Raw genomic sequence first — 14984 nt, 5'->3', positions numbered from 1 at the left:
TCGAGTTGATTCGTTCCAAGGGAAAAATGTTTATACATAACGCTAAATTCCCTAGATTTGCAGGGATTGCCTATGACAATTGCGAAAACCAAAAACACAAGCACTCTCCTCCTCGGCGGCGGCGGCGTTGCGGTGAAGTGAAGTAACAAGAGTGTGGGATGTGAAGTACGGGCGGTAGAGATTCTTACCTCTCTGTCACTTTCCTAACCTCTTCGCTGTTCGTGCCCCACGGATGTCCCGGTATCTTTGGAGCCGTACAGCTGGTGCAATAATTGATTACCGGTGATCTAATCGCACGTAAACAATAATATGATGTCGCGGTCTGTGCGCGCGGAGACTCGTAGTCGTGCCAAGGACGACATTAAACGTGTGATGCAAGTAGTTGACAAAGTTCGCCATTGGTAAGTTTCCTGTGCGGTGTCGGAAGAAAAACGCGGAGAATTGCTCCGATCTCTTGTTTGTTGTTTATCGCATGTTTCTCGGAGGATGATCACGGATCGCGCAATAAAGTGAAGCAGGTGCCTTTGTTTTTTTTTTAATTCTTGAAGAGTGTGTACCCGAAAAAATACCAATGAAAGACTGCAAGGTAGTCGCTAATGTTCGCGAAGTTAAAGTACCGATTTCGAGTATAAATTTATGTGAAAATTGCTCGATAGAAGCTTTTAATCTGCTAAAAACCAGCGTTCGAATAAGAACGTCGTCAGTTTGATTGATAATCTCTTAGCTGACAATGAACTGTGGATACAGTGAGAATTTTTCACAGCAACAAGGACAAAAACATACAGTGATACAGAGGACACAATAATGTGAACATACCTGTGAAATACACTGCTTTTTTTATTAATATATAAGAGATTAATCTTTGTTTTTAATTTTTTTTATCTTTTTTTGGAATAAGATTATACAAGTCCTGAACAGACACCAAATGTACTATTCTTTTAGTAGATAATCTTTCAATTGATTATACAAGTAAGTTGAAGGAAAAAATTTGCTTTTTACATTATTTTTCAAAATTGCCTTTTATTCTTCAAAACTTCAACGTTTTTCTTGTTCAATGCAACTTTATGAATTAAATATTATCAGTGATATATGACCTAAATATCATATCGTGAGTCATTGTGAGCAGTTTTAAAGGACTGAGTGAAAAAATGGATTTTCTTCTCCAATATCTCTTGAAAGATATTCTGCTAGAAGAATGATACAATTGCACTGATAACTAATTAAATGTTGCACATCCTTATTGCAAGAATAAAGTCTATAATAATAGGAGAATATAGATTGAAAACTTTGTGAAAACAGCTATAGATAAATTTTATTTTTTTGGTCATAACAATCTTTGTGCTGATATTTTTTTATGTACATTTGTAAATTGATCAAACTGAGTATCAAATAAATTTTCAATTTTAAAGTACAGTTCTAAGTTGAATAAGTATAATATCACAATGTTAACTTTATAATCAATTTAATAATGATGCTAACAAGCATTTATTATAACAGTGTTGCTAATAAGAATCTCCTAAATATTATTTCTCATTGTCATAATAGATGCTTGTTAGCATTATTATTAAATTATCAGTTGTCATATTACTTGTTAGAACTGTGTTTCAAGATCAAGAATTTATTTCAGCCGATTGATGAACCTAAAATTATATAAAATCACAGAAAAAAATATCAGCATAAAAATTTAATTATAATCAAATAAAATCTGTATTAAAGACAAAATAGTTGGTTAATCTTTTATTAATAAAATAAGTATTGTATTTTGCAAGTCATTATTTTATCTATTCTGTTTAGTTTAGTTATGAAAAATAAAACAATTTTCTTTCATCCTTTATTGTGCATACTAAAAGATGTGCTCTTCTTTTCTATTCTGTTAAACTTGTTATTTACATGAAAATAAATAAATAATAGAATTCTAAATGTATATGTAACTGCAGGGAAAAAAAATGGGTCACAATAGGTGAAACAACTATGAAAATATATAAATGGGTTCCAATTTCAACACTCGATCAGGTATTTCACATAAGACGTTCATGTTGATGAAAATTAACTGAATCAGATAATTACATAAATTGAGAACAAATGTTTTATTTTACAGAAGAAAAAAGGAAAGATAGTTTCTGATAAGGAAAACGGTTTACCAAGGAAAGGAGGAATAGAATCATCAAATTCTAATTTCGGACTTACAGAAGATTCCAATACATGTGAGTTTGAATTTGGTAATTCGTGAAGGCGTTATTATGTGTATTATGTGATTAATAAAATATGGATTTTCTGACACATTAGGTTTCTCCACTGTTAGCGATTCCCAAGGACTGACAGATTTCTCGGCACATTTGGGCTTTTCGGAAGATTCTAATTCACAAAACAGCGAACCTGCACCTAAGAGATTAAAGACTGACTAATGTTCGATCTACAATTACAGCATCACCGCCCACACCATATAGGGAGTTACATACATAGGGATCTATCTCTTTCGTAAATTTGCACTTTATAATTTTACGTTAAGTCAAACTTTTCAATATGGATGAATTACAAGATAAGTTTTTCTTTTCTGTTTCATCCAAATTTAGTGAGATATAGATAATATATAAATAAATAAATATATATATACATACATATACTTATAACTACAAATAGTATCAATCTTATGAAACGTTTTAAATTATGTATAATGGAGTTTATTTTTTTACATATGAATTTATTATAAATTTTCCCATTGAATTTAGAACTAAACTAAAAACAACGATCGGCTAATGGAATAAAATCGGGCGAACGCTTAATTCGTTTATGTATGTATGTATATTACTTTTAAACACAATTTTTAAGAATCACAAGTCAATCCACTTGTAAACCAATACATATGTAGGAACAGGCACGAATATAGTCATTAAGTTCTAATTTCCATACATTGCATAAAAGTGACACGTAGTTCTATGTAGAAGCAGTCAATTTGTTAGCATGTCCTGAGTTCCTGATCCATATGTCTTAGTTTATGAGTTGATAAAGAATTAAAGTTTTGAGTAAAAAAAAAATGAAATGATTGTTATCCGTTTTTCGAGAATAATAAAGTGACATGTAACCCTTGCAATATTCTAGGGTAAAGATTGTAAAAGTGAATTCGAAAATTGAAAGAGACTCGATAAACGGATTGTATATTTGTAGTGATTGCGTAGTAATATTGCAGTATTATTTTCTTTCTAAACTATATTTTTTCTCGCTATAACGATATATTGTTGCATCGGGGAATATTTTGCAGAATGCTCGAAAGGTATTATGAGTTTTGCAATAAGTCAAGTGCTGAAAAAAAATGCATACATACATATACATATATTTTACCTTCAGACAAGGTTCACGCTTTTAATAGTCTTTAAAAATCATTGTATATATCTCGAATATCATTTTTTTTCCATCTATTGATACTATAGAAGAACTTGCATTCCTCTGTGTTACGTTATAGCACCGTGACATGTACAAAATAAGCTTGGGCTCAAATACCAATAAAATAATTGAATGACCTCTTAATCAGTGCATACTATACATCGCTTATGAAAATAATACATTTGTAGTATGTTTTTTGTATAAAGATATAAAAGTTAGTAAGAATATCTTTAGATACACAAAGATATTCTTATTAATTGTTATAGCGAGTATTTCAAAATGTAAAAAGATGCGTTAATTTGTGGAAATATTTATAATAGTATTTTCATTTAAATTATTTAAAAACACAGCAAGTCAAAATTTAATCACATGAGTCGCATGAAGTTTGAAAAAGAATATTCTTTTTACAGATTTTTTAATAAAAATATGTATATTTATGATTTCTTCTTACAAAAACAATGTATATTTAATATTATTTCAAAGTATTTAAAAATCCATACATATATAACATTATGTATAAAATATTTCATTTGATTAAACATTCTATTTGACCATGATTACCAGGGCAGTATTTTACCATCATACTGCATGAAACAACCGGTTTGTTTTTCCGTCAACGAGTTTAAGGTATCCAGAATACCACTGATGCTGGTGTCAATGTCCATCGGAGCGTTGCTGCCACCCATATCGGTGCGCACCCATCCAGGATGCAAACACGCCACCAAAATCCCGTCTGCTTTCAAATCAAGGCTCATCGATTTTGTCGCCGCGTTAAGCGCCGCCTGTTTTGTAAGTGAGATTAGATAAGATTTCGCGAAATTATTTCAAGTGTCTATGTTATGTCAATGATATAAGATATCGTATGATTAATTGCAGATCATAATCTGCGTTCGTATGGCTGCGTTCACCAGAAAAAGTAGATTTGCTACAATTGTAAAATTCTTTGATATGATTTAGTTTTTGCTTTTAATACAAACCATTCATATAAAAGAATTTTAGTGCACTTGCAAAGTTGTTTTTTCTGCCGAGCACAAATCATCGCAGCAGGTTTTCCAATTTGAAAGTATTAAAAATTAATTATTTAATATTTATATATTTAGTAATATGCGTCCTACAAATTTTATTAAACATAGGCTACGGTCCATTTGACGCTACAAATGCTTCGAAGCATTCTTTGATTGGTCAATTTGTAAAATTCTTTGTTCCGATTGGTTAATCAAACGCTACGAAGTATTTGTAGCATCAAATAGACCGCAACCATAATTGTGCGTTTCATTAAGATGTATGATATTTTGAGTTTTACCTTGCTGCATCTATAAGGATAAAAACCGCCGTCGTTATTTTCAGCAATACTGCCTAGGATAGAAGTCATATTGATAACCGCTGCTTTTTTTACACTTAATCCTGTTTTAACTTCTGAATTTTTCGCAGCGGTCTTCAGCAGCGGCAGGAAAGCCTTGAATCAATTGTTACCTCAGTTATTAACCGACGCTATTCATCAATGTAAAATTCATGAATATGAAAATGATCGTAGGCGTACTTTTGTTAGCATAATCGGTACCACTGTGTTTATGAGGAAAGCGTCCGTAAGCTGCTCCTTCTTCACGAGGCCGAGTCGCGTAAATTTGGTGGCAACACCAGCGTTATTGAAGAGAACATTCAGACCAGCGCCATTTAGTTTTTTGCTCACCGTGTCCACGACCTTCTCGTAGCTATCCGTGTCCGTCAAATCTGGGAAAAGACCGGTGTAAAGCAATTTGCGTACGATCGATGCTAGAACTCGCTAAACATACGCATACATGAAAATAAGTTTGACTTTTGTTTTACCTTGCATGGTAAATTTTTGATAAATCCAATTTTCCTGTATTACACAGATATTTGTCAGAGCATGTGGCTATAGCATATGACAATAAAGATTATTGACATAATGGTGACATATCACTTTATTAGATTAGATTGTAATAAGATTAGAGAAATTCTGCAAATATTTTGATTTTTTCATTAGTTAAAGCTGATAATTTATTTCTAATAAAATCATAAAACAGATATCACAAGTTATATATTATATTAACTAATTAAAATTCATAATCCTGAAGATTTTTTCTAAAAAATTCATTGCCTTGTTTTACAGGATTAAATTTAAAATATTTGTTCTTGTTTCGATAAATATATGTTAAAATGTATTCTATCCTAAAAAAAGAAAATTTTATTTTAATATCTATAAGATGGACAAAGGAAGAAATAAAAATAAGTCTGTAGACTGCTATCTTTTTCCAAAGATTTCCAAATTGCCAACGTGCTAGTCATGCTACAAGAGTTTAATTTAATGCAACGCTAAATGCAAAAAGTCACAGCAAATAAAGTGTGAGAGAATTTTAAGAATCAAGTAGCATCACAATTGCTTATTGTTAAAAAAGATGTGGAAAATAATTTTTATTGTGAATATATATTTCGTTGAATGCTCTCTTCACATGTATTGATTATTGCAACATGCTAATTACGTGACACTACGTGACACGTGACGTAGAGATATTTTTGTATGTCGTGCATGAATTCAACTTTCTTAGTAATGTGGTGATTCTTATTATCTCACTTTAACGAATAGTCACATGTTACGCGATAAATAATGAAAACGATTTCTTCTTATCGCGCAAGAAAAGAGTGATCTTTAACGTTTCTCAAGTAGAAAACCTTAGACCTAGGTGTTATCAGATAGCACATATCGATCAGTGCAGGCTCGGCAAGATCGCAAGTTTTTTTCTACGTTAAGGATATTTGCGACGTGTTTCGTTCTAGACGTTTCAATCGTGTTCGCATTTTATTTTTCTCCGGTGTGACATCTGTCTGCCGCACGGTGTCGCGGATATGAAAGCACGCAAAGTAAAAGCGTGGTTGGTTTGTTGCCAAAAGTCGCAAACCGTCGATTCTGATACGAGCGATCGAGAAACCGAGGAGCCCAAAGCGAATCAACCGGAAAGGCTAATAGGCAACAAGGTAGATAATAAAGCGGAGAATAAGGCGGAGAGCGATGTGGAAAATAAAGTAAAGCACCAGGTAGACGAGATAGAGAGTAAAGTGGAAATTAAAACGAAGGACGATATTGAGAATAAAGTGGAGATTCAGATACACAGCAAAATAGAAAATAAAACGAGAATCGATACAGAGGGCGATGTTGAGAGTAGTAAAGTGGAAAACAAAGTGGAGAACCAGGTAGACAGCGAGATAGAAAGTAAAGCGAGGAATAAGCTAGGGGATGTGAATAAAGTGGAAAATCAGATAGATAAGACGGAGAATGAACTGGAGATCAAAACAGAAGACAATGTCGAGAACAAAGTGGAAGATCAGATAGACGAAGTAGAGAATGAAGCAGCGAGCAAAACGGAGAGTGATGTCGAGAATAAAGTGGAGAATCAGATGGACAAAATAGAGGATAAAGTCGTAAGCAAAACGGAGGGTGTTGTCGATATTAAAATGGAAAATAAAGTGGAGAATAACATGGAGAATCCGATAGACAAGACGGAGAATAAATTAGAGATCAAAACAGAGGACGACATTAAGAATAAGGTGGAGAACAAAATTAAGGCCAAAGCAGAAGGTAGTATCGAGAATGAAGTGAAAAACAAAGTGGAGAATAAAATGGAGGACCAGATAGACAAAGCGGAAAATAAATTGGAGACCAAAATAGAAAGCGATGTCGAGATTACAGTGGAGAATAAAATAGAGAAGCAGATAGAAAAAGTAGAGACTAAAGCAGAAAGCAAAGCAGAGGGTAGTGTCGAGAATGTAATGGAGGATCAGATAGACGAGACGGAGAATAAATTGGAGATCAGAACAGAGGACGATATCGAAAATAAGATGGAGAACGAAATAGAGGACCCGGTAAAGAAAGTAGAGACCAAAGCAGAAAGCAAAGCAGAGGATAGTGTCGAGAATGAAGTAGAAAACAAAGCGGAGAATAAAATGGAGGATCAAATAGACAAGACGGAGGATAAATTGGAGATCAAAACAGAGGGCGATATCGAGAATGAGGTGGAGAACAAAATAGAGAACCAAGTAGAGACAGTAGAGACCAAAGCAGGAAGTAAAACGGAAGATGATGTCGAGAATGAAGTGGAAAACGAAGTCGAGACCCAAGTAGACAAGATGGAGAATAAACTGCAGGCTCAAACGGAGAATGATGTCGAGAATAAAATGGAGGACAAAACAGAGGACCAGGTGAAGGTGGAAGATAAAGCGGAGAGCAAAACAGAGAATGAAATAAAGAGCAAAGTGGAAACAGGAAGCAACGTCGACAATGAGGTGGAGAAACAACGGAAGCAAGAAAATATTCTTCCCGTACCACATACATGTGAGATATTAGTATTTTTCTTTAACCGAGAATCAAAACATATTTCTGTACGAATATTTAATCACTATAACGTGTTCCTATGCTAATCAACTTGCGTGAAATTTTGTTTGTGTCATTGTATATATGTTATTTCATCATCACATAACCGGTGTAACCAGTTGTCATTTTTTTTTCTAAATTAATTTATGTTCATTTTTTAGAAGTTTTGGTCGAGACATGGTTTAGGAACAGCACGAACAGCATCTTATTGTTAAAAATTAGGAAACTTTTCAAACGTTAAGACTAAACTCCTTATTTAACACTGAAAATTTTACAGAATGAGATCTAAAAACATTAATTTTTACCATTTAAATGTTCTAACACGTATGGAGCTAGAATTTCATAAAAAATAATACTGACACTACTCAATGATCAGAGTTGAATAAGTTAATATTTTTAAACTAAATTAAGTTAAAATTAATGGCTTATAAAATTAATTTAGTTACGTGACGAAAAACTTAAGTTAAAAGCTCTAATACGTTAAGATTAAATTAATTTAAAAGTTAATTTTGAAATGCATTATTTATATTAAATTAGGAAGTCATAATCTTGTTAAGTTAGATTATTCAAAACAATTATAATATGGAACAAACAAATGTAATATTTTATTTGTAAATTAAGTTTATATAAAATAACAAAGAAATATTGTTTCTTATATGTGAAAATGTGTTTTTTGTATTATAATCTTTTTCTTTTTGGATAAATTTTTAACTTGGGAAAAAAATTAAAAATCTATGCATTTTAAAAATAACTAGTTAAAGTTAAAAATAATCGTTTAAACTTAACCAAGTTAAAAATTATTAATTTTTAACTTTATTATTTAATATTATGATACTATGTATCATTGTTGGCAGGGTTGGATAGTAATTTAAAAGAATAATCTTTTAAGTTACTATCCACATTTTTATAAGAAGGTTAAATACAATTTAAAAAATTATTAATTTTTAACTTGGTTAAGTTTGGTTAAGTTTAAATGATAATTTCTAACTTTAACTATAATTATAACTTATAACTAATAAATTTAGTTATTTTTAAAATGCATAAATTTTTAATTTTTTTTCGAAGTTAAAAATTAAAAAAAAGTGGCTATGTAGGCTATGTATACTTTATATTTAAAAAAAAATCTTGTATTCTTAATCGATACCGCTGGAGAAGTATCGAAGTTTCGAGAGCTATTTCACCAGCTATAATTGCAAATCATTCCATTCACGATTTTGTTTTTTAAAGAACGTTTCATCATGATAATAATAACAAGATAATTCTTTTCGTGGGGTGATTTAAACCCCACCAGCGTGAATTTAGCGAATAAATAGAACAGTGAGAAGTTGAATCTTACCTATCTCGATGATCTGCACAATCGATGATTTGTCGGCGAGCGCGCGTAACTCCTGCAAATATTTCCTTCATGTTTTTCTCTTTCAATTTAAACGCGATTTAATGGCAAGTGGCTACAAGTCGCAATTATCTCGACAACGAGGTTTAACGAGGTTACGCGTGTAACATGATCGTGAAAAACCGGTCCTGGATGCTCCGACTTGCGCAATCGACGGATATCGGTATCGTTTACGGATTGCGTTAAATCGCGTTTGCTGATTCACAACGAAGACACGTACGAAATTGCGGCGGTGAGAGCGGGGGGGGGATCGGAGCGAAGAGCGAATGACGAGGACCGTCCGTATAATAGATGGCGGTGACGGAGGCTCGTGGTTAGGAAAAGGCGTTCGTCGTCGGCGTTCGGCGTCAGTGTGACTTAACTGTCGCTCGAATCCAGTTCGGTTGCTTCGGTCGCGGTGGTGACTTGCGTGCGCTAAACGCTAAGGTTTGACGCGCAAGACAAATTGTGGCGAAAAGAAAAAAGCATTCTTACGCACGAGAATCAAAGAGAATCACGATGGCGCCGATCGGTAAGTACCGTTCTCTCATATATTGCGTAACGCGCGGGAATCGTGAGGATCGACGAGCGAATATACGCCCCGTCCCGTGTCTTACCGTCGCTTTGTTCGCATCGCGGCAAGTCGCGAAGATGTTGTCCGGTGGCCTCGGCGACTCGATCAGATGCTTCACCAGACCCAGGCCCAGGCCGCGGTTACAACCGGTTATCAGAATCGATTTCATCACGCTCGGTTCCAGAATACTAATAAGATTGCCGTCGTCGTCGTTACTATCCAGCACGTATGAGGAGTGCGAGGTGTGTACGTGATTGATAGCGCGACGGTACGCGTCGCACTTCCGCGGTCTTCCACCAGTTCCACCGGCGCGGCGCGAAGCGGAGAGTCGGAGAGTCCGTCACTGACGGCTGACGTCACATGCTCCGACAGTGAATTGCATGTCGCCGATTATCATGGCGACACTGACGGTGTTCGCGCGGCTCGTGTCATCTCGATGCGGGCACGCCAAGTTGCTCGGGTTGGCGCGTCGACAGTCACCCTTCGCCGGATGCGACGCCGGCCTCGTCTACGGGCCATACGGTAGAAGCGCGATGGCCTGCATGTGCAGTGAGTGTTGGGGGATTGCAGCTTATTATGTAAAAATTGCGCCATACGAGCTCGCGCGCGAATCCGAACGATCCGAACGTCTCCACGACCGTTTCTTCCGATTTACGTCCAAGCATGACGGATTTTAACACTCAAAACGTCTTTACGCATTTTTTTAAGCGTCTGTTGCCCGTGGAAATTTTTGTAAATATTTTTTACAGCGCTTTGTATCTCTGAACTTTTTGATAATTTACTTCATTAGAAAACCTTCCTTGTACATTGTATACGAATAAAATCATTTTTCAGCGGATCACGGTTACATGTACGATCTCTTGGTCATCGGCGGAGGATCCGGTGGCCTGGCAGCAGCTAAGGAAGCTGTGGGTCTAGGCGCAAAAGTCGCAGTTTTGGACTATGTGACTCCGTCTCCTCTTGGTACCACTTGGGGTTTGGGTGGTACCTGCGTCAACGTGGGATGTATACCAAAAAAGCTCATGCATCAAGCCGCATTGCTCGGTGAAAGTCTTCATGTATGTAAACATACACAAACGCTCCAAATTATTGTGATTCAAGTGAAGTGCAATGTAAAGGAATTCATGATTTGATCTATGAATTGTCTGACTTTTAGGATGCTGCGGCATTTGGTTGGCAGTTGGATCCAAAGTCTATAAAAAACGACTGGGAAACCATGAAAAACGTTGTACAAAATCATGTTAAATCTGTGAACTGGGTCACTCGTGTTGAACTTAGGACAAAGTTAGTTATTTTTTAATTTTTCTATATAATCTATCGATATTTTATTGTTTTATATTTTCTGTATATAAGTTTATGTATTATTAAATATTTAAATATTTACCTACAGGAAAGTTGAATATTTCAATGCACTTGGATATTTCAAGGATGCACACACCGTAGCTGGAGTTTCCAAGAAAGGGGACGAAAAGATCCTTACGGCTAAAAATATAATAATTGCGGTTGGTGGTAGACCTAGATATCCCGATATTCCAGGCGCTTTAGAATATGGTATAAGTAGCGACGATATCTTCAGTTTGGAGCGCGCTCCAGGAAAAACCCTTGTTGTCGGGGCTGGATGTATCCTTTTTTAAAGATATTTTCTACAACTTTTTAGATTTTCTATTGCAATTGTGTAAAAAATGATTTTCCTTAGTGATGAGTTATAGATATTGGTCTGGAGTGTGCCGGTTTTCTTAACGGTTTAGGCTATGATACAACTCTAATAGTTCGAACGATCGTATTGCGTGGATTTGATCGGCAAATGGCACAACACATTACTGAAGAAATGCAGCAACGTGGCGTGAATTTTATTTATGAGGCAAAACTTAAGAAAGTTTCAAAGCGAGAAGATGGCCGTCTTTTGACTGACTGGGTCGACAAGGTGTGTATTTTATCAATAAGATTATATGTACTAAAAAGGAAATAGATCTGCATTAAAGTGTAATGTGATTTGAATTTTTTTTAGGATGGCAATGTTCATCAAGATGTGTACGATACTGTTTTATTTGCTATCGGCCGAAGATCGCTCACTCAAGAATTGAAACCGGAGAATGCTGGATTGAAGCTCGTTCCAGAAACTGGCAAAATCGACGCAGTTAACGAACAAACAAACGTTCCAAATATTTACGCAGTTGGCGATGTACTACATGTAAGTTTTCCTTGACATTTTTTACCAAAAATATATATTAAGAACATAATTTATATCTAAATATTTTTGCTCTTCTAATATTTCTAATACCGAATTAAAATCAAGTACACAAATAAATTTTATTGTAATATAATCGTGTTTTGAATTGTTTGCTACAGAAAAAACCTGAATTAACACCTGTTGCTATACACGCGGGTAAATTGCTGGCTAAAAGATTGTTTGGTAATTCGACCGACAAAATGGATTACACGAACGTAGCAACGACAGTGTTTACTCCTTTGGAATACGGATGTGTCGGACTGAGCGAAGAAGCGGCAGTCGAGCTCCACGGGGAAGATCAGATAGAGATTTTCCACGCATACTACAAACCAACGGAATTCTTTGTACCTCAGAAGAACGTTGATCGTTGTTACGTGAAGGTTGTCGCTCTTAGACATCATGATGAAAAGGTACTCGGAATGCATTTTATCGGACCCAACGCGGGCGAAGTGATACAAGGATTTGCGGCTGCTATTAAGTAAGTAATGCTCGATTCACATCTAAGTAGCAAGCTGATGTTATCTGTCATCAGCATTTCAAATATCGTCATTTTCAAAATGATGACAAATGGCAGCTTGCTATCTGGATATATTTCTTGCCAATAATTTCTTTAAGAATTAGATTTCAGAGCTTTATATAATTCAAACTTCGTTATATTTTTGCAGATGTGGTTTAACAATTCCGTTATTGAAATCTACCGTTGGAATTCATCCGACGGTAGCGGAGGAGTTTACACGCATATTCATTACCAAACGATCGGGCATGGATCCCAAACCGCAAAGCTGCTGCAGTTAGATCGATTTGCGCATCATCGTACTTCTCTCGATTACATTCACAGATTTAGACCGATTATTCAATAGGAGACAATACGGTTTACGTACTCTTGTAGCCAGAGGTCAGTCGATTATTTTTCGACTGAAACAGTTTTTCTATTGTTACGAGAGCGCTGGAATACCGCAGTATTACTTAAAATAAACAGCGAAAGAATAGCACCCAGAAAGAAAACAAATAATCCGTTACTAATAGTACTTTTTTTACATATATTATTTCTTCAACAACATGCGCATTGCATCATTGATGCAAAAAATTGTTGTGATACTTATTTGATAATAATATCAACAAATCATTATTAATAAAATGTTGGAATCACGAGTAACATCATTTTAAAACAATTCTTTTTATGAACAAAAATAGATCTCACCAATTTCCATAGTAAATTGCTTATTTAAACTGCATTATTTGCCTTAGCGTCTTCGAATATTAGCTAAAATATTAAGCAAATAAATAGAGTTAGTAATGTTTTTAATGACTTTGTATATCGTTTTTAACGATTTATGATTGCCACGGCTTCATCACAACAAAATATTCACCAGATTGATACTGCATTTCTGCAACAAACTATATTTTTATAAATAATTACATTATAAATTTATACTATAATATTATGTTACAAATATTGAATAAATGCTGTATATGTATTTATGAGAAGTAATTTTTGTTATCTCTAATGTCTACGAAGTCGTCTCGGAAATTGAACGCAAATACGAATTTTACTTTATTAATTTGAATCCAATCTATCTGGATAGAAAATAAAATCTATGAAAACGGAATAAAATCCTATGAATTGACTGTTACAATAGCATTTGTTATAAAATGGCGGTGTATACCGTGACTTCTCCGTTAATTGCCGCTCAATCTCGAGCCGAAGATACGGAAAACATTGAAACAAATGCGAAGAAAAAATGTCTTGAGCAAGGATTCGCAGAGCACGATCTTTGTCCGTTCGTGAGTAAAACAAACAAAAAAACTAACGTTTTATTGGCAAATCCAGCGTTTTTTTTTAAATTAGTAAAAATTGTTACTTTTCTTCAGAAATTACAATGGTCCTTCGGGATAAATCCGGAAGCACCGGTCATGAATCTCACTACCAAAAATCGTGCGTTATTAGCGTACGCCTGTTCCCACGCAGTTATGATTTACGACTATAGCTCAAGGAAAATGTTACCGCTTCTAGGTCATGTCGGTATATGTTTGAGTTGACCGCGAAACAATGCTGATTACTGGCAAATAATACTGAAGAAAGACCTTGTCCCTTTCAGCGAAATGCTGTTAGAATGCTGTCGACCTCGCGTGATGGTAAATGGTTATTAACAGCAGATTCTGGGAAAGACAGCGTAGTAGTGGTTTGGGATACAGAAAAGGGGTAGCTATTTTTATTTTTCGAAATTATTTTGCGAAGTTATTGTGGCACTTCATGTGTTACTAGCAAAGTTATCAACATTCTCAGGATTCCCGTTTGCACGTTATTAAATTCGCACTGTAGTGAAGATATCACAGCTGCTGGCATCAGTCCCAACGCGAAAGAAATAGTCACTATTGGCGGTGGAAAATGTCAGAATGTGTATTTCTGGCTGTGGACTAATGGAAAGGACAAACCAGATGGTTCGCTGCCTTGTTTCTTATCTTAAAAATTTAATACGACAATTATATCATACTATTATCAGAAACTATATTTTGATTCTTTTTATATTATTATTATATAATGCACTATTTATTTACAAAGTTTGGCATAAATATTAGAACAAGAAAATAGAATTATGACTATAATTTTTAATAATATGATTGTTGAGTAATTCAGAATCATTTATTTAATGATTAAACTATTTTCAGCATCTATTTCATTAATCGATATTACATCTGAACGTGTCAAGGGGATAACTTTCAATGATAAATATCCGGAACAATTTGCATTGACGACCGATTATCACGTACTATTCTTAACTTGGGTTAGTGAAAAATGCGTCATTATATTTATATAATTGTATAAATCTAAAAGTAATTTTACACGATATAAAATATGATTTTGTGCAAAATTACTTCTTTTGTTCTTTTATTATTTTTACTTCTTTAGCTTTAATAAAATTTCAAGTTTTTTTTGTAAGTTTCTTATAAATAGAAATTTTAAATGTAATATAGTTAGATTTTGCATTACTCACAAAATGTTTTTTCCTTACTAAAATTAAAAAAAAAGAATTCTGTG

The 14984-nt window shown here is 34.5% G+C and overlaps 5 protein-coding genes across 7 annotated transcripts; 4 read left to right on the top strand and 1 right to left on the bottom strand.

Annotated features, from left to right (window-relative positions):
- The first annotated feature begins 88 nt into the window (after window positions 1-88).
- On the top strand, window positions 89-3522 carry LOC105201944 (B-cell CLL/lymphoma 7 protein family member A). Its single transcript, XM_011170239.3, has 4 exons — window positions 89-401; window positions 1938-2013; window positions 2099-2204; window positions 2287-3522. The coding sequence occupies exons 1-4, from the start codon at window positions 310-312 to the stop codon at window positions 2403-2405; spliced, it is 393 nt and encodes a 130-aa protein (XP_011168541.1). The 5' UTR covers window positions 89-309; the 3' UTR covers window positions 2406-3522.
- Window positions 3523-3792: 270 nt separating this feature from the next.
- Window positions 3793-10042, bottom strand: LOC105201943 (C-factor). The gene is made up of 5 exons (XM_011170238.3): window positions 9758-10042; window positions 9105-9156; window positions 4922-5112; window positions 4685-4837; window positions 3793-4163 (listed from the first exon to the last, which is right to left on the bottom strand). Exons 1-5 carry the CDS (start codon window positions 9881-9883, stop codon window positions 3939-3941), a joined length of 747 nt encoding a protein of 248 aa, XP_011168540.1. The 5' UTR covers window positions 9884-10042; the 3' UTR covers window positions 3793-3938.
- Window positions 5576-13422, top strand: LOC105201942 (thioredoxin reductase 1, mitochondrial). Of its 3 annotated transcripts, none has more exons than XM_011170234.3 (8): window positions 5576-7729; window positions 10549-10772; window positions 10871-10998; window positions 11105-11334; window positions 11424-11638; window positions 11723-11905; window positions 12064-12422; window positions 12610-13422. In XM_011170234.3, the coding sequence occupies exons 1-8, from the start codon at window positions 6247-6249 to the stop codon at window positions 12737-12739; spliced, it is 2952 nt and encodes a 983-aa protein (XP_011168536.1). In that variant the 5' UTR covers window positions 5576-6246; the 3' UTR covers window positions 12740-13422. The 3 variants fall into 3 exon arrangements, with proteins under 3 accessions (XP_011168536.1, XP_011168538.1, XP_011168537.1); XM_011170236.3 differs by lacking the exon at window positions 5576-7729 and adding an exon at window positions 9451-9672 and having other exon boundaries at window positions 12610-13096; XM_011170235.3 differs by lacking the exon at window positions 5576-7729 and adding an exon at window positions 10069-10263 and having other exon boundaries at window positions 12610-13096.
- A 140-nt stretch (window positions 13423-13562) lies between these two features.
- LOC120358521 (cilia- and flagella-associated protein 251-like) lies at window positions 13563-14021 on the top strand. The gene is made up of 2 exons (XM_039452990.1): window positions 13563-13729; window positions 13817-14021. Exons 1-2 carry the CDS (start codon window positions 13598-13600, stop codon window positions 13982-13984), a joined length of 300 nt encoding a protein of 99 aa, XP_039308924.1. The 5' UTR covers window positions 13563-13597; the 3' UTR covers window positions 13985-14021.
- Window positions 14017-14797, top strand: LOC120358520 (cilia- and flagella-associated protein 251-like). The gene is made up of 3 exons (XM_039452987.1): window positions 14017-14147; window positions 14232-14386; window positions 14615-14797. Exons 1-3 carry the CDS (start codon window positions 14059-14061, stop codon window positions 14761-14763), a joined length of 393 nt encoding a protein of 130 aa, XP_039308921.1. The 5' UTR covers window positions 14017-14058; the 3' UTR covers window positions 14764-14797.
- Window positions 14798-14984: the final 187 nt, after the last annotated feature.

This window comes from Solenopsis invicta, chromosome 1, assembly GCF_016802725.1.
Source record: "Solenopsis invicta isolate M01_SB chromosome 1, UNIL_Sinv_3.0, whole genome shotgun sequence".
Classification (NCBI taxonomy): domain Eukaryota; kingdom Metazoa; phylum Arthropoda; class Insecta; order Hymenoptera; family Formicidae; genus Solenopsis; species Solenopsis invicta.
This window is presented reverse-complemented; position numbering and strand designations above follow the sequence as displayed.